We start from the raw sequence: 27,873 nt of genomic DNA, 5'->3' as shown, positions 1-27,873 counted from the left end.
TCAATTGAAAAGTTGCCGCTAGTCAAATTTTAGGCATTGGGGTGTGTGTGTGTGTGTGCGTGTGTGTTTGTGTTTTATGTTTGAACTTTGCGTACAAACCACACGTTGACACGTTAAGTAGACGAGGACTCCACGAAAAGAGGCAGGACATTCGTTATTATCAGGTTGGTGCTTCGTCGTTGTTCCTGCTGTGCGTGAATGGAACCGAGATGCTCCTGTTAGCTGAATTAGCATGCTAGTGGAGATCGTGAATGCATCACCGGCTGTTTACGCGCATGTAGCTCACCTGTCAAGACGCTTATGACACTTCTCCAATGCCAAATATATAGTGTCGATTTAAATAACTATAGGTAGTAACCATTTTTCAAATTGTAGCAACTGTAAGAGTTAATTTCAATACACACAACGAAAAAGTAATTTTAAGAATTACAGTACTCCTGCCTACATTGTAGCGAGACTGCTTGAATGCGAAGCCACATACAAATACACTCTAAACTATTTTCTACTGGATCAATAATTCTGTGTGAGGGGACTGCTTGTCAAGCTATGTGCTATGCCATTATATCTGTTTGTTTTCTAGTTTGTGAACAGAAATGTAGTTGCACCTTGATGTAGTATTTGCACCATATGATGGCAATAAAGTAGTAATTATGGAGAGTTTCTGTCGCAGTTACATGTACAAGGAAAACATCTGGTGCATTTTTTTGCAATTTATGGTTGAAATTATTAGTATATGATAGGGATATTTGAGCCCACTTGTTTTCAGACCACTGCCGGTACGACTATTCACTCTGAGTGCTCCCAGATACACAGCACCAGTTCCTACAGTACTTTTGATCCAAGAAATTTCATTGAACAAAATTTTGCATTTGTTTCTAGTGCAAATGATGATTTGCCGATTTATCAAACTCCCACAATATAGCACCAAATACTGCAGAGGAAGACTTACTGTCAGTTTATTATTATTTTTGGGGTTTTTTTGCCTTAAGTATCGGTGATTGGTATCTACACCCTCCAAGAGTACCTTAAAATAAAGCTCATATGAGCTCACTCGCCCATCCCTAGTATAGGAACTTGTCGAGAGATCGTGATATATTCAGAAACACGATTTCCTTTTCAGAAATAATGCTGATATCTGGGACTCATGTCGGACGTCGTGTATGAAGAGAAAGCCACGATGATTGCCGCAGGGGAATTGCAGTCGTTTGTCCCGTTTGGCCGTGATCACTGCAAGAACCACCCCAACGCCTTCAACCTGCAATTGCGGGAACTGCAGCCCGCCTCTGAGCTCTGGTCGTCGGACTGCGCTGCCGGCCTGGCAGGGTCTTTGCAGGAGGTCAGCCTGCAGGAGAGGGAGCGGGTAAGACCTTGGATTTTTGGTTTTGTTTTGGTTTTAAACACACCACGTCAGATCATTCAGATCACTTACTAGAAGACAGCGGTGTCAAACTTGGTGGGTCTTTTTAAATCGCAAATCTGAACTATTGTGTGTGTGGGTCTGGTATCCCCGAATCTGGCCTGTGAGCTTCGACATCTGCGAGTGTAGGGTTTCATGGAAGTGGTATTTGATTGGCAGGAAAGTTGGCAGTTGAGGAAGGGCTGCGTGGAAGCCCCAGAGGAGGATGTGGAGTTTGAAGAGGAGCTTTACACGGCAGGCAACGTGGTGGTCTGGACCAAGGGCAGCCGGGCGCATGGGTCAAACATTTACAAGGCGTTCACCGTGGACAGCCCTGTGGAGCAGGTTAGTCGAGGATAATGAATTTGAATTTAAGACTCATGGTGACAGTATGCAGATTTTTTTTTGTTCTATCTGCAGGCCTTATGGTGTGACTTTGCTGTTCCTCAGGGCAAGAAAGACGGTACTGTGTCATTACTAGGGATGGAACGATAACGGAAATATCGTAATATTGCGATATTAAAATTGCCTTGATATCGTCTTTGTCATGTCACGATATTAAAAACAATACATGTGTTCAAGGCGTGGTTGTGTTTCACAGAAGAAAACGTGGAGCACACGGTGTGTATCCTACAGAACGGATGCGTCAACATTCACACTGTGACCGGCAAGGATTTCCTCTCGCCTCTGCCGTTCCAAGTGAGACCCACTCCTACCACGTTGTTGGTATACCTTTTTTAATGATATGTAAAAAGCAGGCAAAAAGAAGTGCGTGTGTTGTCCCACAGGTGTCCAAAGCCTGGTCGACCAAGTTTGGACTTTTGCTGGAGCGTAAAATCACAGCAGCTGACGGACAGCTCAGCACACCAGGGTAAACGCTAATACATACACTCTGCACGCTCACATTTGCGCTCACATACATGTTATGTATGCAGTCACTCTCCCCCCTCCCCCCAAAACACTTTTACGTGATGTGTTTATTTATTTTTTGGACACATCCTGATCATGGACTTTGTGTTCCTCCACAGCGAGTCTCTTCCCACCTTGTTCAGCATGCTGCATCCGATAGATGAGGTGGCACCAGTGGTGTGCAAACCCACAGGTAAAAACAATGCACTGTCGTGAGTGGAGCCTCAAACTTGGAGCACCACGTTCGATTCTGGTGTCCACCATGTACCTCCCAGGTCTGTTTGACTGCACTCGCGTGGAGTACATGTCCGACTCTGCCACAAAGATTGTCTTCACCTGCTGTCGGCCTTCCATTGTCGTCTGTTACGACAGTGAGCAAGGAACACACTCGGTGTGGAGCCTGCGCAGGGTCACGTGTGAGGTATGCACTTACTGTACATACTCACTCAAGATGAAACACACAATGGGGAAATTTGTAATCTGTGTAATGTCACTCACTCACTCACTCACTCACTCACTCACTCACACAACGGCTGTATGTTAACCTCCAGCCTCTTACCTCGTCCATCAGGAGCGCTCTTCTGTGCTTAGTTGTGTCACGGAGCCCTTCACTGAACCTCTGGGCTTCCTGGCCACAAGCTTTCTTATGTCACACCTGCGCAACCACTCCCGCCTAGACTCCCCGTCCAGCAGCAAGGCAACCAGGTTAAATCCTGCTGTTGGAGCAAGGTAATAAAAATTGTTAGTTTCTAAAAGTGTATGCCTGGAAGCCATTTAGCTGCACACGTGGATGCCAGAATGCAGCATAGCAAGCAAAGTGACACCTTGTGACATTTTTGTCTTGCCGTCAGAAGGTTAGAGATCAATATTTGCGAGCACGTCGCTGAATTCCAAACTGCTGCCTTTGCTTACTCAAGACGGACAAGAACGTCAGGATACATGGCCATTAATCTAATAGACATTGAGAGAAAATGTGAGAAAAGGTGGACAACAGCTACTACAGCTGTTTTTTTCATGGAAAAACTTTTTCCAATTTCTGAGATGGGATCCATTTTTGGAGGTCAGTCTAACTCATCCTAAAGGTGTTCTAATGGCTTTTTCTACACCAAATTGATCCAAGGATGCCTTTAGGCCCAAGCTTCATCAACTTTGAGCAGAAAATGGCCTTCCCCTAACTGTTCCCGCAGACGTGGAAGCACAAAATTGTCAAAAATGTCTTGATAGGATTTTTCCCGGCCCAAATTGAGACAGCAGTCGTACAATTGTGTGAATCATTTATCCGGTCTTTATTATTCTTGAATGTGCTCTTTTTCTGAATAAAAATTCATTGAAATACACAATAAAAAATAGAAGAATCAAATTTGATCTTAAATCTTTGCATATCATTCATAACAAAGGGGCATTGTGTGTCGAGTTCAAGATGGCCCCAGTAACCTACCTACAATTTCTATTTTCTTAAAGAAAAATATTGTCATATATTTTAGAATGACAGATAATTAAAGCTTTTCTATTAATTTCACGGCCAGCGGGAGAACATTTAAGCCTCCTGTTTTTCCACATATAAGATGTTCTCATGTACTCCTTGTAATCCATTGCTGGCTGGTCGGACACATTAATGGCCATTTTGCAGCAAAAGTCCAAGCACCTCACTTTGAATCTTTTGCAAAGGGGTTCCTTCACCTAAGAAAAAAAAATCTGTTTTCATATTCTGCTGATTTTGTCTAACTGTTTCTAAGTCAGTGCCACAATTACAGTTAAAAATGACACTGCTCGGATAACAGTTTTCATGATGTCAGAGCTTCTCAGGGTGGAAATATGTACAAGTATGATTCAGAGAGGACAGATAAGGGGTCTAGGACAACATTTTAATTGATTCAATTCATTCATTAAAGTGTGTGTCCCAATACAGTGTGATAATCCCGGCGAGTTGTTTGTTGCTGATTTTGTCCTTGTTTTTCTTCTTCTTCTTCTTTTTTTTTTTTGACAATACCCCTCAACAACACTCTGCACAGCCACCAGAACAGAATTCTTATGTCCTCACCAGCAATGCAAACACGCATCCATTCCCCAGGTATATCCAAGATGGCCGCTCTCAGGTAAGTTAGTTTGTATCTATTGTTTATTCACAGAAACTAGGATGGAAACCCAGTGAACGTGTTCCCCTTTTCCCCACATACTTTGTAGTCGCGACCACTCTCCGGGCATGGCGGCGCCGTCCTTATCGGGCGTGGCTCGCTTCAACACGACCCTCCATGCATCGTCACCCGTGGGCCACCACCAGGGAGCGGCACACTCGCCCAACAGCACCATCAATGAGACAGTGCTGAAGCCCATCATCCCAGACCTATGCATGGAGCAGCTGTGGAGCGAGGCGACCGCTATTCACAGGTTGGAAGCTGGATTTGGTTAAAATAAGCCGTTCTTTTTCGACTCAGGTGCGTTTTTGAGGGCTTTCCTTTTCCTTAAATGCTTTCCAGTGCAAGTAAAATAGGATAAGAGACAATAATACTGAAATTAAAACTCTTAGACCATCATTAGATTGTTCTATAACAATTACCATACATTGTATGTATGTCGTTTTGTTTCAGACTCCTTATTAGAATAGAATAATAAAGAAAACTATACATTTACATTATATACGACGTATCCAGTATTTACAACAAACCTATTTAATAAAAATTGTACGACCACACTTTTCTACATGTACAGATTGAAAATATATTAACAGCAGCAAACAAAAATGTGGTGTTTTTTTAATTATGCAATGCTGTTGGATGTTGTAACATTAAAAAAAAATACAATTTATAATAATACCTAAATATTTTGTGCGTAATAACTGTCTGGATTTTTTTCAAGAAACAAGTCCACCATTCAAATTAAAAAAAAAATCATGCAATTTGGTTTGTAATGTAAATTATTTTATAATTTCGATTTATTTATGCAATCTTGCTTAGATTATGTACTGCTGGTGTCAGACAGTATTATCGTATCTCCAAAACAGTGGAAGTTTCTGCCAAACAGTGACAATGTGTATTGTTTTTCCAGCCTGGACAGAGAGATGAGCAGCCAGGCCTCCAAAGTGTTCCTGACCTCTGACCTCTGTGAGAACCGCTACCTCTGTTTCCTGGTGGAGTCACACCAGCAACTCAGGTCAGTGTCACAACACTCTCTGAGAGTTTGTCAGATGCGAAGTATTGTGGCTACTGCAATAATTATATATATATTTTTCCCCTCGACTGGTATCCTCTCTTCTCTCTCTTCTTCCCTCAGATGTGTGAAATTCGTCGAGAGCAACGACACGTCTCAGCTCATCTTTGCCTCTGTGACGAGCATCGCTGCCAAAGATGCGGAGCCTCTGCAGGTGAATTGCCTTGCATTCATACAGGTTAACTGAGTGCATATCGCATGCAATTATTTTTCTTTTTCATTTGCAAATTACAGAGACCCTATTTAAAAAAAAAAAAAAAAAAAATTTAAAATAGTTTTACCCGTCCCGACACATTTCAACTTGTTAAAATGCGCTTAAAATAGGTGATAATCCTATAAAATCACATTGAGGAAACAAAAATACGACTCTCTTGCTCACAAAAATTTCCAAATGAGGGCCAAATGTGCATGCTTCAACCTGTTGATCACGCCCAGTTGAGGTTTACTGTTAAATTGACACAAAAAATCAAAGAGAATTGAACATTGCATATTGAGCATCTAGCTGTGCAAAGAGACCATGTAATTTCATTTTACGAAAGTCTGCCAGCTTCATGCTTACATCTGATCTGAAATGTCATTGATGGGCCCACAAATTTCAGCAAGAAGTCGAGAACAAAGACTTGGTTGTTTCCCAACCCAGAGGTTTGTGATTCAGTGTCCGACCATTGCGACCGTGTCGAAGTGTCCTTGAGCAAGATACTGAATCGCCAGTTGCTCCTGATGCTGCATCATCAGTAGGTGAATGAGGTCACGGTGTAAAGTACCCGAGATAGAAAAGCGTGATCTAAGTGACAGCCCATTTACCATTCTGAAGGCACGCAACCCTAAATTTTGACTCCCCTGTACAGTATAAAAATTCAGCAATATAGCAGAGGTGCAAGTGATGAACTGTAAGATAACGCGGGATTCACTCTACTTGACATTTTTAACTTTTCCTCCTTGCAGAACATTGACGCAATGCTGGTTTTGGAGGCTTGCGGCAACCTGGTTCTCTACACAGGGGTCACCCGGGTAAGGACGACGATGAATTTGTCTCCTGAACATGTGACATTGATTTCTTTTGTTTTGGGTCCCTCAAGGTCAGCCAGGTGTTTGTGCCCGGCCTCCTGCCGTCTGCTTTCAGTTTGAACAACCACCGCGGTGGCCTCTACACGCCGCTGGAGCAAGTTAGCACACCTGCTAATGCTAACGGCAGGCATTTGCAAAGAATGGACGAGGTGTGTTGTAGAAACATCCGGAAAAGGAGCTGTTAATGCGCTTTATTTTTAGTCTGAAAAGAAATGTCTCACTAGATTGGTCTTAACAGATCACCAAGGCTGAGTAAATAAAGTTCTCCAAAAAATTTTTGTTGTTTTAAGTGTAAAAAAAAAAATAAAAGTGCAGGGGGCTCCCAGGCTCAGCAGCACCTCTTTAAACATGAAAAAAAAAATCCCTGAAGATTACCCAATTTCCAAGATGATGTCATCGATTTTTTTTTTCAATGGCCGATGCCGATATGCGTTAAAATGTCAAATATCAGCGCCAATAATCATCCCGGCTGATCGGTCTATCACCATCTTAAATTGTGTTTCACTGAGTCTGAGTGCCTATTAAAATTTTTTAATGTGTTTCATTATGTTTGTGTTTAAAATATGTGGATGGGTAAAATTATGTGGGAGGGAATCAAATGGCGTCCCTGAATTTCCAATTCGCAGCTATCATGGGTGGGTCTGCAACGTATCCCCAGTGCTGAATGTGGGTTTTCACTGTTCTTTATTGCCATTTTCCAACAACTCCCTCAGGCTGCCATGCCCTCACCAGTGTCTGAGCTAAGGGTTCCAATCATGAAGCACCACGAAGCATCTTTTTTAGAGGACTACACCTTCCAGCAGTCCATGCCCTACATCCACGCCCTGCGGGACCCCGTCAGCAACCGTGTAACTCTGGTGGGTTTTTTCTTTTTCTTTTCTTTTTTTTTTTAAAAGCCTTTTAGTCATCTAATGAGCATGTTTCCAGCCTTTTCATATGGTTCGTTATTAGTTCTGAATCATAGCCGCACGCAAGCTCATGTCCCTCACACGCACATTCTGAAAGCGGGTCTGCGAAGCTTTGACGTATTGTCTCCGTTTATTGATTTACCATCCGATTCCTCCAGAGGGTAATTGTTTGTCAGTCTGCCTTGCTGCTGCTCCACTGACAGGCCGGCACTTCATTTTCATCAGGGATAAGATGTGGCTGAGTGGAATAACCACGCAGAGGAGTTAAGTGTTACAGGAAGACTGTGTCGTAGCCTGAATGTGCAATAAAAAAGAATTGTAAATGCGCATCATTTTGACCCCAAACATGTGTTTTTGGTACACCTTGGCCCAAACAATTAGCATATGTTAAGAGTCGTATAATTTTTTTTTCCTTAAATGCTTCAATTCTCATTTCAGCTTCGTTGAGGAGCCACTGTTGTGGCCTGTGAATTGTCTGAACAGAACTGATTATTGTGTTTTGCACTGCATGAGCAAAGCATCTAAAACAACGAATTTTATAATAATTTATGTGTCACACTAGGAACTAAATAATGGCTCCATGCTGAGAATCTCCATGCCGGACATTGCAGTCTCGGAACTGGGTAAGCTTTCTTTCTTGCATGCAGGAACACTACGGGTGCTTTTATAGAGCACATACTGTAACCTTCTATCGATATCCAAATGATATGAACAAATGATTATCACAGAATTATGATCGTTGCTGGAACAAAAAACTTGCATCTCCAAGTGTTGAAGCTGCAGTATTCCATTCATATTGCATGGGAAAGTCATTTTTGATGTCATTATAATTCTCATTTTCAATTAATGTTGACAAATCTGGATGTAAAAAAAAAAACTATTACAAAAAAATGCTTGGGGCTGAAATTTAAATTCCTCATGTACCGTATTTAAATGTCAATGCTTTAGGGTTAATAATTAATAATCATTACTACAGTGGTTTAATTAAGCAAACAGTGGGTTTTGTGTGTGTTTTTTTTCCCCTGCTCTTGTACTCCCCCTTCAGTTGTGCCATTTAATTAATCAGCACAAACTCATCTGTTTTTTTTTTCTTGAAGTTAACATTCTATTAACTTCATAAATGTCAATTAAGCACACTCAAAACATATTATGAGTACATGCACAAATGTAGCAGCCTCGCTCATCGCTGCTTTAACTCAATAAATTGAAATAACTTGCACAGGGATAATGTAGTTCATGTAAAGCAAACACACGACAGAGATCACCCGCCTCTCGCCCCATGGAGGTAACTACATTATGTATGATGGATTCAAAACCTCATTTTGGCCAGACACACAGACATGTGCACTCCCGCTCACACAAACTGTTCTGGCTGAGTCAGAACAGTTGGGTCCTGGAAATGAGGTTTGAGATGTGTTTTTCACTTTCTTTGGGATGTTTTGAGGATGTCATTACAAGCTACACAAACGCACCGCTGTAATTATCACAGCACACGATGAAAGGTTGTAATTTACAATACTTAGAGCAAACTAACCATTTCAACCTGTAATCCGTGAGTTCTTGTCCAGTTCATAGACACACACCCGGTGCAGTAATGCCAGGGCGAGGCATGTGTTTTTTTTCCAGACTGCAAAAAGTACAGTACATGGGCTGGAGCCTGCTATTACAGGATGATGTTAAACACGCGCCTCATTACCAGCGCTGATTCATCCCCCTTTAGAGGACTGTGTGCAACATCAGTGATGTTGGATCATTTTTAGTCAGTCTTTCATACCAAGTTTGTGTTTAATTACAAGTGTCTCATATGCTTCAGACTTTTTTTGTGGGGGGTCAGAGCCCTTTTTTTTTCCATAATCAATCTTGTAGATAAGGCTTTCACCCGACCCTAATGAAATGTCATTTATCTGCCTCACGGCTGACCTTTGTAATTCGTTTTGTTCAATGAAGATATTCCGGTCCACGACGAATGGGATTGGTCAAAATCAATTACCATTGTAGCGCTGCCTCTTCATTGTTTAATTTCCACTGAGGTCTCTGCTTTGGAGCACTGGAAGATCATTTTCTGTTGTTTACCGATTTTCAAACTGAAGAAGTTCTAATGTTGTACTCCTCATGTTTCTCTTTTCATCGTTTTTATTTAGTGAGGAAATGTCTTCAGGCCATCCGTTTTATCCTGCCCAAGGAAGCTGCCATGAAGGTTTGTGGACACGTTTGATCATCAGACAGCCTTGTTTTCCCACAGCACATTATGTTCAGTGTCAGTGTAAGCACCAAACTTACCAAAACAAAGAGTAGATTCTTCACTTTTCACCAGAAAAAAACAATTCTGGTTACCTTCTTCCCTTCTTTGGAACCAGGCAGATAAGAAAATGTTGACTTTGTTTGAATTCACACTTGATGGGTGGACATCAACAGAGACACAACTCGAGCAATTAAAAAGTCCATTTAATGTCCCCACTTTCTTTTTAGTTCTATCCATTCAAATTTAAAAAAAAATCACTTTAATTCACAATGTGAATAACTTTGGCTTAATTTTCATATTTCACATATAGGTTTTGGTGAAGTGGTACACCATCTACAATGCCCCCGGCGGCACCAGCGGCCACGGCGAGTGGAACCTGTTTGTCACGTGTTTCCTGAAGCTGATGGGCTACAACACCGAGCGCCTGACCTGGACGCGAAATGTGAGTTGGTGTCCCCTCCCCCCCTAATTAAAACCAAGAAGAGCTAATTCTGACCTGAAATAGTGACTCTCATGATTAATTACAACTTGAAATAGCGATTCTCATGCCCTGTGCCGCCCCCCCAGCTGAATTTTGAAGTACCGCTCTCGCCGGTGATTGCGGCCAAGAAAGCGCGTCCCTGTGATGGAGGCTCTGATGAGGTGTGTATCTAAAATAATAAGCTATGCTTTGTTCGACGGGTGCATCTCAATCAATTTGAATAACTTTCTTTCAAAAGTTTGAATCAAAAACATTGTACACTGTGAAACAAGACTTTAAATAACTTTTTTTTTTCTTTACAGAGTTGTTTTGCTAATTAAAGACTGAATTTGGGGCGCCATTTTTATTTATTTTTTAAAGCAAGGGCTTAATTAAACAATAAAAATATGAGAATTTAATGAATGGACATTTTTTTTAATATAATCAACAGTTTTGATTTCTTCAATTCACATTGTGCAGAGCAGCAAACTGTGTTTTCAGTGGTGCAATTTCAAACAATGTAAATTTCAGTTTACATTTACTAGTTATATTTGTTGTGCAGACCTCAAGTTATCAGGTGAAATGAATGAATGGATCTTTTTAAATAATAATAATAATAACAACCCATAAATTGGATTATGAGGCGCAAGAAAACTTTCTGAACCACTAATTCGAGATTATCGCAGCGTTTAGGTTGTCATGGCTCATATCCCACTTGTACGACACATAAAATGGAAATTGTGTCATTTGAGCGATACAGTGTAAATCCAACAATCCTACAAGACTTCCACATTCTATTCTAATTTTGCCAAATAATTACCAGTTATCAAAACCATGTGTATGTGCCTGTTTCCTGTTAAGGACTGGGAATACTTGCTGGGATGTCATTACCACCACCAGATGGATTCCCACCGTGTTGACCGACCAGCAGACTCGAGCGGCTTTAACACAAAAGTCATCCCGGACGAAGAGAACCTCTCGTCGGTCTGCGACCAAATCGATAAATATCAAGATACAGCAAAGACAAGTGTACTGTAAAAAAGTTTCTGAATTGTTCAATTCACTTCCTGCGTCCCGTGTTTGATTTCCAGGCATCGCCCCCCTCCGCCACCTTGGACAACACAGCACCTCTCTTCGCTCACATTCCAACCCTCTTCTACGTTCTGCACTTGCTCTACCAGGAGCTGCTGCTCAACGAGCTGCACAGAGAGAGGGCCTCGTCCCTCGTGTGTCTTCTGCAGCAACTTGCGAGGTAACCGCCAGTCTGTCTCTTTGTGAGTTGAATCACGTCGCTTTTTATAGCAACTACATGCAGTGCTGGTCATGGGAATGGTGTTAATGGACAGACACAGTCAATAGTTTGTTTTGTATGCGAGTGGAGTGCTGGTGTGTATTAATTATCCAGTTTGACAAGAAGAGTTGTAGCTTTATTTCCTCACTGGGTTGGGTTTGAAAGGGAAAGTGGGATAAATACTACATTTTTGGTTCCGGCGATTATCAGGGTCTCTGTGTAGAGGTGGCTGTTTATGTTGTGCTTCTTCGGGGAATTCAGGGACTTCACCTAAACTCATGAGCTTATCATCTCAGGCTGATTGGTAGTGAGAGCTTGGCACCTTCGCATGGCCGCTTTCACAATCAGCATGCGGCAACACTTGGAACAAAAACGGCACTCCATCAACAAAATTCATTCTTAGAATGCCTCCATTGACATTCAGACTGAATGTTGGTCAGCTGAACAGTTGCAAAGTCAAAATAAAATGCCATGCTTGTTTCGTTGTTGAGCCTCTCGTGACAAAAGCCAGTGCTGGACAATTACACTGAAGAGCGCTTTTGCCTCCCACTCCCTGTTGTCTGTCATTGTCACCAATCATGGCGCTCACTTAACCTTTGCGAGTTTGTTTCTTGTCATGCTGAAGAGGCCTGATTGCACACCGCTCTTTGCGGGGAAACAGCGAGGTTTGTTCAGCAGGAGTGCAGTCAGGACAAATATTTTAACCCATGACCAGAGGCATACAGCGGAAATAAAAAGTGTTCACACTCCGGTTCAAATTTTGGTGATGAGCAATGTTGTGTTGGCGTCAAACACACGTTTTGGGATGATGGCCAAAATGTTCAGTCCTAGTATAGTCTCCCATACACATATGTGAAAATGCATTACGATCTGGCGGATACCCAGGTAAAAATGTCAGTGAAAGCCGACTAGAACGGCTGAAATTGATTTGGGATCATCAGGATTCGGGGGCACTTTCAATTATGACTTGCGCTGAACCCCATTTAACATCCTTTTGAATGTGATTGATCATTTCTGAACCCAGCCACATCACAGTTATACCATGGTGAGGTCTATTTTTACCCCCAACCCCTTCCCAATACGATCAGAAAACATTTAATTTGAGTTGTACATGTTATTGGCCGCTTTATTGGTGGAAACATTTTTAGAATTAGCTTTTGTGAATAGTGTATGTATTATATTTGATATTTACTTTGAATTTTGAGAAATGTGAAAGCCCTGGTGAGGTCTATCAGCTCTCTTGTTGCGTCTATTCTGCTTTTTTCATTGCACCACATCTTTCTTTTTTTGAACTTCATTGCTACCTTTTAAAATCACTCACTTGGATAAATGAACGCATAAGCTGTGTGGGAGGAAGTGCTCGTGCTAGATTAAAAACTATTGATTATGTGAACTTAAACAAAGTGAATGTGTCTGACTCAGAATGCATTTAATTACCACCGCAATACAAAGCCGAATGTCACGGGGAGAGGAGAGCCGATTTTTGTCCTGGTTTTAAACACCCATGTGTACTGTATACGCATGGGGTCGCATACAAATATGCGACGAGCACGTGCGTTTTCTTACTGTGTAATTGTCCTGGGGCCTTTATGTTTCTTCGTAAAGCTGCTGAAATCATCATCTTGTAGGTCAGCTGTCATCTTGCAGCACTCAGGCCTCTGCCTTCTCATCCTCCCCATCCTCCTCGTCTTCCTGCACTCGTTGCATGAAGATGAAGGGAAGGCAGGTGAAATATTTATAGCACGGCGTGTGACACAACAATTCTTCTGAGAGTGGCAAACGGACCAAGCTGAGGCAGAGATGTACATTTCGAGTGGCCAGTGTCCAGAGATGCCATTCATTGCATGTGTAAATAATCAGTGACTCCTTTTGAGCAATTGTAGGCTACATGTAGATCATCTTTCTGAATACCATTATTTGAAATGAAAGGGACACAATTATTAATTTATTATTAAAATAAACCATTATATACGTTTTTTATTTTACACTTTTTCACCCCCCCAAAAATTCTGCCCTGTCCTGGGTTAATATAAGCACACTTTTCTTTGCAGAGACCTGCAATTGGAGGACTACATGGATCTGTACTGGCGAGACTACCCCTCATTAATCAATGGATTCACAGAGAGCTACCTCATTGACCAGTGTAAGTCTTCATAATTCAACACTTATAGTATTTTGGGCTGCAGAAATTGCCACTTTTCACACTTCTCATTTGCTTTCAGCTCTGATTGCTCAGATGCAGCATCCGTCTTTTCTGCGTGCGGAGCCTCCCTGTGTCTTCAGCTGGCTCAGTAGCTGCCTCCGAGGGGAGGATGTCCAGCCTTTCCCCTACCTGCCCGATGTCTGCCTGAGGATCCGGCTGTTGGTTTTGGTATGTCTGCTCATGTACGCAAACCCACACAAGTCATTAAAGATGTCCACAATTAAAAAAATAAATACATAAAATGGTTGTTTTTGTAAATGTACAAATAGGAAAATAGTTGTGAAGTATTTGTACATGCTAAGAGTCTGCATGTGTGAGGGTAAAGAGTTGTGTGTGTGTGTGTGTGTGTGTGTGTGCGTGCGCGCGCGCGTTGCATGGAAAGCAATTATCGAGAAAAGTGCACACATTGTAATTTGCCAGTACAGCAACTGAGTTCAACCTTTGATTCATTCAACAAGGAACACCGCCTTCCATGTTATGTATGATGTGAAGAGAACAAGTTTCACTTTTCTCCAATTATTTTGTGATGGTTAAGGTGCCAGCACAGTTACGCAGTGGTAAACATATCTGCCTCACCATCCGGAGTTCTTGGGATATAATCTCACCTCTGACCTTCCTGTGTTGAATTTACCTGTTCTCTCCGTGCCTTTATGGGTTTTCTCATACTTGCTCCTGCATTCCAAAGACATGCTTGTTAGTGTTCAAATATTTTTTATATTTGCCCTGTAGACCAGTTTGCGTTTCCTGCTCAAAAATCATACTGTAAAGAATAAAAGGGTACAAAAACATGATTAAAGGTTTCGGACAGAAAGTTAACATCCACTTTGATTGTTATCGTGTATAATTACGGCAGTAACTATTTGTTTGCCCTCTGCATCATCAGAGTTACGCTCTCTACATCGGCGGTGACGACAAAGCCACTACATCCAATGTGTCCAAGTATCTGGTGAAGCTTTCTGCAGGTCAGTGTGTATACTCAATGAGCCGACATGTTAACCACTATAGGTGTGTGTGTGTGTTTGGAGGAGGGGGTGCGGTATCGACGCGCCGCCTTTATTACCTGTCAACTCCCATGCACCGGCTCAGGAAGCAAAAATAAAGGCGTGTGATGCAATGATTTTGCTTTGAAAAGGATACTGTGATGACAAAAGATCCTTTGGGGTATTTGATGGGGTGTTGAAAATTGCCCATTGACTTGTATTTATTTTCTATTTCGTATGACAACATCCTGGCTTTTTCTTGTTGTTGTTTTTGTTCACCCAAATGCCATCATCTCCCAACACAGGAACAATTGAGCATTGAACGTGCAATTTCCACACCCATGTTTTCCATTTGCGCCCGCTGAATAGAAACAATACACCAGAGCTCGGGATGGCTGATGATGGTGCTAATTACTAAGCCCTGTTGACCTCTCTCTGTCTTTCCCTCCTCAGGCCAAAAGACCACTGAGCAGCAGTACAGAAGGTGAATCAGCTTACAGTGCTCTTATGAGCCATTGTCATTTACATTTAACACAAACGGAAAAAGAATCCATACAACACTGCGGTGAAGCGCTGATGCCAACAATGAATAAAAAGTAATACTTCTGAGATTTATTCGATGGAACATCATAAACTACTCAATGATAAATCAATAGAAGCATAGAACAGCAGGGGTATATTGCAAAAATAAGTTTTTAATTTTGCGCCACCTTGATGCCAAAGAACTATGTTAACATGAATTGAGGAGCTGGGTTGATCTCCTGTTAGTTAAAAACTTCACATGTATTTAAAGAAGCAATAAGCACATCATTGCAATTTAAATCCAACAAGACATGGGGTACCTTGTTGATGTATTTTATCCATTTTAATAATTAAAATGTATTCATTAGATGTGTTTTTCTGTATTCCAGACAAACGAGTATGAATCAAGTCAAATCCTGCAATGAGAGTCTGGCTGAGCAGCTTGTTGTCTGGCTCACCTCGCAAGGTTAACATCTTTTTGTCTCTTTTATCACACTTTTTCCGTGATTGTGTTTGTTCCCGGACATATTTTGTTGCTTTCGATTCTGCGGTTCAGGGTTCACTCTCAAAGACCTGGAGTCTGTCCCTTTTGGAGTGGCCCTGCCCATTCGCGATGCCATCTACCACTGCCGAGAACAGCCCTGCGCCGACTGGTCAGAGGAGGTTTGCCTGTTAATCGGCCGGCAGGATCGCACCAGACAGGCCCACAACATGGCCCTGGCGAAAAGCAAAACTGTCAGTAGAAATAGGAGTTGGTCATCATTAGCAAGGCGTAAATACTTCATCAAGTCACTGTATAATTCTGTGGCATGTGTGTCCAGTCTGTGGGGTCTAGTTTGTCCTTGGAGCCTCCCGCGACCACAGAAGCTGACGAGGATGAGGACGGCATGTCGGACATCATCCAGGAGGTACCCGTGGTCGTTAAAAGCGGCGCGCATCCGCAAAGTATCATTCAAAGTAAATGTTATCTCACGCACTCAATAGGTCACAGGACTGATCTGGAGTCAGGATTTGAGAGTCCAGGAGGTCCGCAGGCTCCTGCAGAGCTCCAAGCCAGTCCGGGTCTGCGTCGTCCAGCTCCCAGAGGTCTCAGATCATGAATACATCGAGGAGAAAGAGAACAAGCGAGTCCCCTTTGCCCGTGTCATTGAAGCAATAAATACTATCTGTCATTTAGTCCTTTTAACACCCTCTTCGACACCTTGCACCTTTTCCAGACTCCTTCAGCTCTGTCAAAGGACCATGTCCCTCCCAGTGGGAAGGGGCCTCTTCACTTTGTTTTCCTACCAGCCTGTACCCACGGAACTGTTAACCATCCCTAAACTTAACCTCACAGGTAATGAATGCATGTCGTTATGGTTCCAAGCTCTAATGCGAATAGCAATAATTCACAAATGCCCACATTCATATAATGACCTGTACCAGGGGTGTCAAACTCATTTCACATTGTGGGCCGCATACGGCCTCGGTAGATGTCAAGTGGGCCGGACCATTAAAATTATACCATACTATGCTATAAATAACTAAAATATCATGTCTTTCCTTTGTTTTGGTACAGTGAAGCACAAGAACATTAGGAAAATGTTGAAATTTAATGAACATATGTTTTGCAAAATATTTCATGAAACACCTGAGATTTCCTTCGACAAATGTGCAATTTACCTTTATCATTCACTTATATGCATTGCAACTCATCCCACTGTACAAAGGCACAAAACGTTAACAAGTAATTGGTATTGAAAAATATAGTCATGCATTTTAAGATTTATCAAAGGATTTTTAAAAAATATTTACACATGTGCATATAAAATCTAAATTTAATCCCTGCCTACACTTTACAAACTAAAGAGAAAACTGTGTGCCCCCTATGGGATAATCCACGAATTGCATCTTATTAAAAATATTCATTCCATGTCTTTTGTGCATTTTTAAATTATCCCGCGGGCCTGATCGAACCTCCTCGGGGGGCCGGTTCCGGCCCCCCGAGGAGGTTCGACACCACTGACTTATACTTTAAACACTATAATGTGTTGGACCTCCTTGCATGTAAATTCAGGTTACGTTGCTGCCAGGGGGGACTCAGACATAAACATATGAACTTGCTTCAGTCAAAATATTGATTCATTTTGATATTACTGAGGATGCGCATCGTTCAAGATGTTGCATGCTTTTACGCGGCCCAGGTCGTGCCCCGCCCAGGAACACCATGGTCGACTTGAACAGCGGGAACATTGACGTCCCTGCCAACATGCCCAGCTGGCCTAGCTTCCACAACGGTGTGGCTGCCGGACTCAAGATTGCACCCGCGTCGCAGGTGAGTCTCCACACAGGGTTATGACATGTTCTCGTGACCATGCGAAAAGAAATTAAGCGGCGCTCCACTTGTGTGTTCAGGTGGACTCAGCTTGGATCGTCTACAACAAGAACAAGAACCAAGAGATGGCCAATGAGCATGCTGGCTTCCTCATGGCGCTGGGCCTCAACGGGCACCTCACTAAACTTGGGACACTCAACATTCACGATTACCTCGCCAAGGTGTATATGACTCTGTATAGTACATCCAGGTTTCACTGCACTTGACTTTTTCCACATTTTGTTACGTTAGAGCCTGATTGGGAGAAAAAAAAACATCTTAACTCGAACCATGTCTTTGTCAGGGCCACGAGATGACCAGCATCGGGCTCCTACTGGGCGTGGCAGCGGCCCGACTGGGCACCATGGACGTGTCGACCACTCGCCTACTCAGCATACACATCCCCGCCCTTCTTCCTCCTACCTCCACTGAGCTGGATGTCCCACACAACATTCAGGTATTACTGGTATCCAGGAATGATGCTCTGAGTATTCTGCTATCCAGTAATCCATAATTTTTCGCGGTTAATGGGGACCAGAAAACCCCCCCCGCAAAAGGTGAAAACCGCGAGGTAGGATAACGCTCGAAGTAGCAAGGGATTACTGTATACTGGAGTTCTTTGAGCCTGGGTTTTTTTAGTGATCTGGTATTTGCTTAGAATTTTTGTTTGTTTTAATCAAATACACTTTGCCCTACAATCTGTAGGTTGCTTCTGTAATTGGCATCGGGCTTGTGTACCAGGGAACGGGACACAGACACATTGCTGAAGTTCTTCAGTCAGAAATAGGTGAGTACCTAGTGGTTAATTGTCTTACCACGTCATTCACACTTAATTGTGTCCAGGTAATATTTCTATATATGTGTGTTCATTTCAGGCCGACCTCCAGGGCCGGAAATGGAATATTGCACAGACAGGGAGTCCTATTCTCTAGCTGCAGGATTAGCTCTCGGAATGGTTTGCCTTGGGGTAAGGCACATTGAAACATATTATATCATGTTAGACAGCACATGTTTCTGTACATAGAGTATGTACATTAATTCATACTCCAATAAATGCAAAATCTCCAAATTTATATTGTGCATAAAAAAACACTGATACATACCTGTATATACCACAATCAAACCCTTACGGTATACGTATACAGTTGAGGTGTATGTATTTTGATCTTGGAAGCACATAGTTGAAAATTTTCAAGCATGTTGCTAAATCGTTGCTTTTACAACATCATTTACCGTTCTACCCCGTAGCAAGGCAGCAACCTGATTGGGATGAGCGACTTAAACGTTCCGGAGCAGCTGTATCAGTACATGGTAGGGGGCCACCGCAGGCCCCCGGTCGGAGCCAGCAGAGAGAGACACAAGTCTCCCAGTTACCAGATCAAGGTACACTGAATGGATTCCACTGAGGGAATCTGTTGCGCTCTTGAACGACACTTTTTTTTGCATGCGTTTCTCTTTGCATAGTTAGCATACTGGCTGATCTGTATTCATGGTTGTTTGCAGGAAGGCGACACTATAAATGTGGATGTGACGTGTCCCGGGGCCACACTGGCGCTCGCCATGATCTACTTGAAGACCAACAACCGGTGAGAAAAGTGACCTTTGTGTTCATGTTCATGTCCATGCTCACTGTCATCACTTCCGTTCAGTGGAGAGGGTGCCGCCATGAAGAGCGTATTAATACTCTGGGGTCTTTCCAGGTCCATCGCTGACTGGCTGAAGCCTCCAGATACTTGGTTCCTGTTGGATTTCATCAAGCCGGAGTTTCTTCTGCTCAGGGTTCGTTAGAGCAGCATGTGAAATCTTTTTTTTTTTCTTCTTCTTCTTCTTTTACCCCCACCACCATCAATAACTGTTTACCCTCTCCTTGCTCCTTCAAGACGCTGGCCAGGTGCATCATCATGTGGGATGACATCCTCCCAAATACGGAATGGGTCAAAAGTAACATACCTCAGGTGAAAAAACACACAAATAGGTCGTATTTATTTATTTGATTCATTCATAAATGTATTTATATATTTTTTTCTTCAAAATATTACTCAGATCATGAGGGGGAATCATTTGGACTCACCAGAAAGCGTTAACTTGGAGACGTGGATGTGAGTTTCTGTCTTTACACAACAATCCCCTGCTATTATATTCGTGGGAGATAGGGACCAACTTGTACTGCTGCTCTTCTACAACCCCGAAAACAAATGGCTTAAAGATGTTTGGAGTTTGAAAAATTGTGAAACTGCTGTCAAATGTAACTTGGCCTGATGAGGATGTTTTGGATTGAAATATCTGTACGATGTCAGGAAATACAACGTCCTAATGTTGACTAGTTTCACATCTTTACAAATGCTAAAGTGTCTTAAAACTCTTAAGTGCATTAATCTGGAATGCATTTCAAGTTTTTTTATTTTAAATGCTGATGATGAATGAAGAAATGATGTTCTCCACATTTATGTGGTGATATTTCCTACCTCCCAGTCAAGTGCAAGACTACATCACAGCCGGAGCTTGTATGGCACTAGGCCTGCGCTTCGCCGGATCTGCTAACTCGGATGCCTTTGACTGCCTCTACGAATTTGCCAAGAGCTTCATGAAGGTTATGTCCTTTTACGGTTCACCCGCTATGGTAAGTCGTTACGCATGTAATCATCACATTGGGTTTGCATCCGCCACCATCCACTTGTGGTTCCCGCAGGAGCCGGGCTGCTACAACATACAGACGGCGTTGTCCATGATTCTGCTGTCCATGTCCATGGTGATGTCCGGCACAGGCAACCTGAAGGTGCTGCAGCTCTGCCGCTTTCTGCACTACCGCACAGGCAGCGAGATGAACTACGGCTTTCATATGGCTCATCACATGGCCCTTGGCATGCTCTTCCTGGGAGGGGGGAGGTGAGACGCCAACACGAGCACACACAAGATGCCAATACAATGCTACTCCAGCTATTCACAAGGATCGGAATTGAGCCCGACTGCAAATCACGAAATTCTGCAATTGACGCCCTCCTAAAATAGTTTGTCCTACGGATGCCACAAGGTGGTGGCAAAGAACTACTTTTGTCTAAGTAGAGCTCCTCATCTTACTCTACTGTGGCTGCCTGAGGCGTTGTAACCATCCCCATGTATTATACTGCCAGATAGGGGCCAAATAACCACAATTAATTGTGATGCACAAACTGTGTAATTCATTACATTTTATTGTTTTAATCCCGTTACTTTATTTTTTATAAAACACATTATTAGAGAGTGCAAAAAAAACTGTTTTTTGGGGTGCTTGGAACAGATTAAAGGCATTTTCATTTATTTCAATGAGGAAAGTTGATTTAAGATGTCACTCAAGATACCTCCACTGTAGTTCCTTTGTGTTATTATTCCAAAAGATGGTGGCAAAGCACTACTTTTATATACTGTAAATGATGAAGGCGACCTCACACATCTCGTTTTTCCAACATTCTGATTTGTCATACAAGCGTGAAAAAAAAAGTTGAGCACTGTCAATATTAAACCTTTCAAATGTGTTACTTTAACTCTGCTGACAAGGGATGCAGGGGTCTTAGTCTGTTACTTCCGGTCCCTAGTTTTTCCTCTGTTTTGTAGCCAAGGATGGATCTCACTCACTTCGTATAGCATACAAATCAACACAATAGAGGTTGAATATACTTTCTCTGTGTTATGCATGCTGGCGAAAAGTCACAATGGACCTAAAGGAGCCAGTAGCCGTCATCAGATGAACCTTTTATATTAAACCTTGCTCACGTTTAGTTAAAAGCTATTTGAGCTGATAAAAGCTCGGACCGCAGTCTGAATGTCAGGCATTACCGCAGGTTACTGTGGGGGTCCGCAAAGTCATAGGTTGGGCTCAAAACTGAATCTAATTGTTATTGTTTCATTTGTCTCCTTTTCATTCAGTCTATTACACATTCGTCATAGTCGCTTTTGTTGTATTATCACTTAATCTCGTCTCATTTTTCCTCATATTTGTTTTCCCATGTGCTGCTTTCTCCCTTCTTCTGACCTCTAACCTGTCACACCCGCCACTCATTTTCTTTGTAATTTTTACTGCAGCCAGAATTAATTTATATTTGCAGTGGAACCTCACTAATTGCGGGTTATGTGGACTGAGCCGCATTTATATAAAATAGAAAACATTTGTGTTAAGGGAAAAGGTTATGTCTCTATATAAATACTATATAGTAGTTTAGACCACAGATATACTGTATCTCCAGTTATAATCCATAAACACTTTTTTCCCTAACATTTCAGACATTTTCTAACATTTTTAAATATTAAAAATTGCTGTACTCTGAACAATCCAGTACTTTGCTGGTCTCTGCTTTGCTAGCTTGCTCCTTGTAGTGCAGTCGCCACCACCCATTCTCCACTTCCGTACTTCTGGTAAAATATTCCAAAATTAAGCGCATTCAAAAACTAACTTCCTTCTTAAGCATCCCGTCAGAGGAGGACTGGGCTACTGAGAGAGAGAGACGTATTCTAACGAGCTGCGTTACTTTGTGTGTTATATGTTCCTGCAGAAGAGGTTTTAGTAAGCCATGTACTGTTCTGTTGTGCTGATTTTCCAAGTGTGTTTGAACGCACTGCTGCTGCCAGCAGCCTGTGTGTGGGCCAGGGAAAGACGGAGACAGACTTGATTTGCTGGCTAGCTGAGAATCGTGTTTTTTATGGAATCAGGTAAAATGTAACAACTGAAGCTTCAGAACTTTTCTCCCAAAGTACATCCATAAATACATCCTTACTGTCAGCGTTATTTAAGAAGAACAGTACTCTACCCTCACTGTAACATGCACTTGTCACAATATGGTTGAGATCGTTCATTTTTGTGGTTCTGTTTCGATATTACATGTGTTGCGATGGAGCTCGGGCGTTGCGACAAAGTGAGGGCTCGTCTGTTAGCAATTTTCCGTAAACAAGGCGACCGGCATCAGATAAGTCACTTTTTGTGGCATCATGGACGACATCTAAAAACTCAGATGTTCACCCCTCTGTCTCCAGACGACAATATTGCTTGCACAAAGCCACCACTCTCTAATTTTAACAACCCCCGCCATAGTTATATTTGCACTCCTGGAGGTAGCGCCACTGAATTACACTTTGTCAATTATTGTAGCGGATCTCTCCATGTGCTGCATGCAGCAGCAACATCGGTTAACGTAATTAACCCCTCAACCCCACTCTTGACAAGTTTGTCCAACAGTCGCATTTGTGACGCTTACCAGAATCACCAACTGTTCTCACTTATTGGTCTTTGACATGATCGTGCTTGCTGCCAATGAAAATGTCAGACCTCGTTTTCCCTTTAAAGTCATTCAACGATCTGAAAAAGAAGCATCGAAATGTAAAACTTTACTCTCCCTTTTCCAGTGGGGAAAAAAAACCCACATTGCCATCAATTGTGCTAAGCTATGCTCTCAAGGATGCCATTTAATGTCAACAAGCCTTTAACTGACGATTCGTAAATGTCACCTCACGTGTCCGAGTTACATGTATTGATTGACCCCCCCCATCCTATTTTTTTCATCATCATAATAGCTCCTTTAGTCCAAGTACACACTTGAAACAAAACAGCAGCAGCTATTATGATAGAGAGGCTGGATAGCGGCTCGTGACGTCAAGAGTTATTATCAAAACAAAATGAGACGGCGGCGGTCCGACTCGAAATGGGATGTGTACACTTCCTGCGCCTGTTTTGCTTTCATGCACATTTGTGGCAAGAATTGATGGTTTAATAATGGTTAAATTTTTTTTTGTTGTTGTTTTTATATATCAGGTTCAGCTTGAGCACCTCCAACTCGGCCATCGCCGCTATGTTGTGTGCCCTCTACCCTCACTTCCCCTCACACAGCACGGACAACCGGTGAGATTAACACACAAATTATTAAAAAAAAAAAAAACGGCACTCATAGCGCAGACCTTAAACATTTGTTACCTGTAATATCTCTTTGCAAACCTCGTTATCGGCGCGTGCAAAATCCCGAGTACTCCCCAAAAGTTTAATTATAAATCTGAGTTTCTACATGCCCAAAATTAAATCGACTTCATGTTGTCAAAATTCCAACATGTTCAAACTGAAGTGCATTTTAAAACCGATATGTCAAGGTCTCGCCAATGCTCCAGATGTCGAAGACATAACACGTTCTTGCCCTCCATTTTCTTTTTCTTTTTTTTCTTTTGTTATGTCGATATTCCGCAGCTATCACTTGCAGGCACTGAGACATCTCATTGTGCTGGCCGCCGAGAGCCGCCTGCTGGTGCCTGTTGACGTCGACTCCCTCAAGCCTTGCTACGCTCTCCTGGAGGTCACCTACAAGGTAAAAGAGAGCATCTTTGACTCATTTCTATCACATCATTCTTCCTACTTCCCCTTTGTGGTTGCATGTTCCTGGTGGCACTTCCTCAAAGGTGAGCGAGTAAAGTGCTTCATATGCTGGTTTCACTTCATCCACTCAACTGCCACTAAATCCGTTATCTATCGGGCGACACGGACAAAAAAAATGCCTCGTTATATAAAACGCTGGTGTTTTGTCTCTGCTGCCACTTTTTGTTTGTCCCGTCGTGGGGCATTAAGACCGCTATGCTTGCACTATTTGGCTTGCCTTACACCATTCACCAGGCTCTTATTTCCTCACATGCGTAAAAATAATCAGGTTACACCCATAGTTTTTTTTTGTTTTGTTTTTTTTTGCATGTAGAGCTTTCAAGCTCTGATACTAATGTGTCAGCAACACTCAGAGCATTGTTGCTGATGTTTAATATTACAGACCCCCATCCACTGTAAGGGAACAATACTCACTTTTAATTGACTGTTATCGTAGTGGTCTTTAATTTGCAGTGGTGTACAACTACTTTGCATTATACTGAGAGATCTTTTCGAATACTTTGATTACCTAGTGAAACGCTGTCATTGCAGAAAACGGATTGGTACGACGAGACCACGGTAGAGCTCATGGCTCCCACTATGCTGCCTGAGCTGCACCTCCTCAAGCGGGTAAAGAAAAAAAAAAAGGGGGGGTGGCTACGTCACCACTGGACTCATGTCATTATAATTTAACATTGCGCCCTTATGTTCACTCGTGATCTCTTGGCAGGTTCGAGTAAAGGGTCCTCGTTATTGGGAGCTTTGTATTGACTTGGTCAAAGAAGTGCAGCATCTCAAGTGAGGAAGATGCTAAAAAGCTGCTTTCCACAAAGGACTCATTGACACTCCTTGTTTGGTGGGCATAGTTTAAACAATAGTTTCTGTCCTGCCGTTCAGGTCTGTCCTCTCCAAGGACGGCGTGTTGTACGTGAAACTCCGAGCCGGACAGTTGCCCTATAAGGACGACCCCCAGGGTTGGAAAAGCCTACTGGGCTCTGCCGTCAACCAGCGCAGCTCTGGAATCAGAGCCTTTAAGGTAATTTTGCCAGAGTATTGCAGAAAAAGAAACAATGTTTGGCCTAAGTTGAGAGCACAGGAAGAGTTACAAGCCCTGGAATTCACCCAAAATGGACTGCTTCGGACCAAAATGGCTGCCTTCGTTGCAATTTCAGGCATGAGTTCTTGAGACTTTTTCGTGACCATTTCCTGTCAATTGGTCAAACTCGTGCTAAGGTCAAATTTTTTTTCTCTAATTGAGTTTTTATGGCTGTGTTCAGATTCCCTCAAATACAGAGGTACCTGAGTGCTTTTATACAGTTAGCAAGTGGAATTTGATCACAATTTCATCCCAATGTCTGGAATTTAACTTAATCTATTCTCCAAAAAATCTTTTGACCCCACACAGCAAGTTTTAGCGCCAAATTTTCCTCCCCTATTTGAACACATATCGAATCTGGAGCTGTGATGGTCAACCATCGCATGTCATCCAGATTGCACATTTGGCAGTTTACATCAAATTGTAATTTGGGCTCTTTTCAGGCCCACTGAAATGCATGTCAACGACTTTTATTTTTTAATTCTCTGTTCTTTACCTGAATGGTTTCATTTTAGACTCCACACTTGAAAATGTTAGTTCTACCGGATTACATTATTTATCAATTTTTGGACATTCCAAATGTCACTAATTGCCCATCGTGTGTGCGCACAGCTGGAGGCCATCTCCACCTTCACCTCGGAGCCAACCCTGCTCTCCTTCGCGGAGTTCTTCTGCAAGGCGCCCGATGGAATGCAGCACGTGAGTCGGTGCTGTCCCCCCCCACTAGCAGGTGCAGGCAAGGTGTCTGGACCGGCCTCATCCTCATGGTGGTGCTAGACATAAACTGTGCTGGTTTGTGTTCTTTGAGCTTCACTAGAACCCGTGTGTGGAAACATTTTTTGAGAGTAAAAATGATTCGACGTCGTGGTACTGGAAGGAACTCAGAGATGCAGTTTTTAAACCAGGTGGAGGGAAAATATTCTGAAAAAAATCCTGATTGGAATGGTTTCTTCTACTTTTTATCATACATCATGTATACTTGATACAGTGAGCATTTCAATACGTAGGCATCATAATTGACTTAATTCTTTGGAGATGACGCTGACCATCATGCTGTCGAAATTGTGTCATTTTGTTTTCCAACAATGTTTGATTGAATCTTGCAAACATACCCGAGTTTGTTGAATCTTTGCGCACGTCTGAATGTGGCGTGACTTGTAGCCGCATCCGGATTGTGCAAATAGCGTTTTAATCAGCATACCACGTCAAGATGCAATAATAAATCACGAGGCCTTGGCTGTCCTTCATTTGTACAGGAATTATGCAGTAATTCCTCTGCGTGAATCAAGAATAAATAATGTACAAGTTTCACACCGTTGTATGCTACACTCGACCGATCAAGGCACTCATTGACATACCTTGGATAAGGACCGGGCCCAATTGCGAATTTCCTTGAATAATTGGCACTCCCCTCATAGCGATTATCGTTTGCCGTTAACTCATTCACTCCCAAAGACGTTTTTAAATGTCTTTTCAGACTTGGTCCAGAATTGGCTGGTACTGAATGAGTTAACATCTTACAGCTAGGCACATACACAATGGGACAGTTAAGTTACCTTGATAAACTGTGGGATATTTTTGCAGGCAAAGGAAACGGTGGCGCTGTTCTCAGCCATGTTGTACGAGTGTGTGGCGCAGGAATGTCCGGAGATGCTGCCCACGTACATCGCTATCCAGCAGGTAAACGCATTGACGCGCCCGGTGGTCCGACATTGCTCGCGGCAGATCTCGAACGGAGTCTCCTTCCTTTTAGGCGGTAGGCGCTCTTTGCCGTGGCGAGTTGCAGCACAGCTTCGCCCTGTGGCAGATGCGCCTGGTGGTGGAGCTTTGGGATAGCAGGTTGCTACGGCGTCCCGGCAACTGCCGCGACGCGCTGCTTTCCTCAGAGTTTTTACCGGTCATGAAGAACAAGGTGGATGTTGCGCTGGACAGCTGGCTCAAAGGTAAAAAAGCCTAAATGGCTTAAGAGGAGGAATGGTGGTACCTTTATCCGCTCTACGTTTTTTTTTTTCTGTTTGTTTTTTTTCTCACCAAAGTCAAATTTCCCGTTTTAGGAAATAACCTCCCCCGTGGTTTATAGGACAAGCAAATGACAAGGACATTCCTCAGTCAAAACAAGTTTTGCTTTGATGTGTATTTTCTCTTCCAGACAACAGCTCAGCGTTGAAGTCTTACATTGGCAGCAAGGCTCTCCCCGATGGCACCCGGTCGCCCATGTTGGCCTGCTTTCTGGTTTACCGCTCTGTCCCCTGCCTCAGGAACAAACTCACGCAGCTTCAAGGTAGGCAGGCAATTGTTGAAGGATGCTATCGGTGTGCGGGTTTTCGTCATCTTGATTTGAAAAAGCTCTGTTGTAGAGTTAGCTACCAGCATTTATCGGTATTCTCAACACCACACTGCTTCCGCACGTCACCTGGCAACGGAGGCTCACTGTGCCACACCCCACACCCATTCACGCGATGTGCGACCACGATCTGATCAAAGCTACTCTTGCCATCTAGTGGTGATTTTTCAAACTGCAATTATTTAAATAATTGGGGTTTTGCAAACGTAGTTTCACGTTTTGGCATTGAATGAGTTCAATTGCATCCTCCTCCTCCCCCCCCCCCCCCCCCCCCCCCTTCTAGGTTTCGCTTCACTCGGGCACTTGTTGTCCAGCAGCAGCCAGTTGGGAATCCCACTCAGAGACCTGCTCAGGCTTGCTCCGGTCCTGCTAAAGGCTGAAACAGGGCCATATATGCAACTTGGCTTCCCCTTGTTCGCACACTGAATCTTGAGTTCTCTCAATGCCTTATAGTCTGTTCCTTTCTGCATGTGTTACAGGTAACCTCTGTGGAAATCTGATTGGAAATAAAGACTTTTGTAATATAA

General features: G+C 42.8%; 1 protein-coding gene across 3 annotated transcripts; it reads left to right on the top strand.

The window, feature by feature from the left end:
* Positions 1-27,873, top strand: anapc1 (anaphase promoting complex subunit 1). 3 transcript variants are annotated; one of them, XM_086122481.1, is made up of 53 exons: positions 1-164; positions 1,121-1,360; positions 1,577-1,741; positions 1,817-1,859; positions 1,998-2,095; positions 2,185-2,267; positions 2,425-2,498; positions 2,581-2,726; positions 2,877-3,034; positions 4,318-4,401; positions 4,490-4,693; positions 5,351-5,455; positions 5,576-5,666; positions 6,458-6,523; positions 6,592-6,729; positions 7,294-7,437; positions 8,051-8,111; positions 9,630-9,685; positions 10,041-10,172; positions 10,298-10,372; positions 11,052-11,174; positions 11,282-11,442; positions 13,533-13,624; positions 13,704-13,852; positions 14,568-14,646; positions 15,118-15,148; positions 15,576-15,652; positions 15,743-15,921; positions 16,008-16,094; positions 16,171-16,310; positions 16,404-16,522; positions 17,370-17,500; positions 17,581-17,721; positions 17,844-17,996; positions 18,245-18,326; positions 18,415-18,506; positions 18,788-18,922; positions 19,043-19,125; positions 19,240-19,318; positions 19,420-19,494; positions 19,583-19,638; positions 20,012-20,129; positions 20,229-20,425; positions 23,319-23,405; positions 23,742-23,859; positions 24,459-24,536; positions 24,637-24,704; positions 24,804-24,942; positions 25,615-25,701; positions 26,587-26,682; positions 26,756-26,945; positions 27,152-27,283; positions 27,630-27,873. In XM_086122481.1, exons 2-53 carry the CDS (start codon positions 1,145-1,147, stop codon positions 27,770-27,772), a joined length of 5,856 nt encoding a protein of 1,951 aa, XP_085978607.1. In that variant the 5' UTR covers positions 1-164; positions 1,121-1,144; the 3' UTR covers positions 27,773-27,873. The 3 variants fall into 3 exon arrangements, with proteins under 3 accessions (XP_085978607.1, XP_085978606.1, XP_085978604.1); XM_086122480.1 differs by having other exon boundaries at positions 20,012-20,159; XM_086122478.1 differs by having other exon boundaries at positions 16,171-16,522; positions 20,012-20,159.

The sequence above is a fragment of the Hippocampus guttulatus genome, chromosome 10 (genome assembly GCF_054856545.1).
Source record: "Hippocampus guttulatus isolate MCC_2025c chromosome 10, RoL_Hgut_1.0, whole genome shotgun sequence".
NCBI lineage: Eukaryota > Metazoa > Chordata > Actinopteri > Syngnathiformes > Syngnathidae > Hippocampus > Hippocampus guttulatus.
Note: the sequence above shows the minus strand (reverse complement) of the source record. Positions and strands in the feature narration are given on the sequence as shown.

Excerpts from the sequence above, each read along its gene's own strand:
- anapc1 (XM_086122478.1), top strand. The coding sequence starts at position 1,145 with ATGTCGGACGTCGTGTATGAAGAGAAAGCCACGATGATTGCCGCAGGG. Across the intron at positions 23,860-24,458 it reads TCCTGGAGGTCACCTACAAG|AAAACGGATTGGTACGACGA; the intron begins GTAAAAGAGAGC and ends CTGTCATTGCAG. Across the intron at positions 24,705-24,803 it reads AAAGAAGTGCAGCATCTCAA|GTCTGTCCTCTCCAAGGACG; the intron begins GTGAGGAAGATG and ends CCTGCCGTTCAG.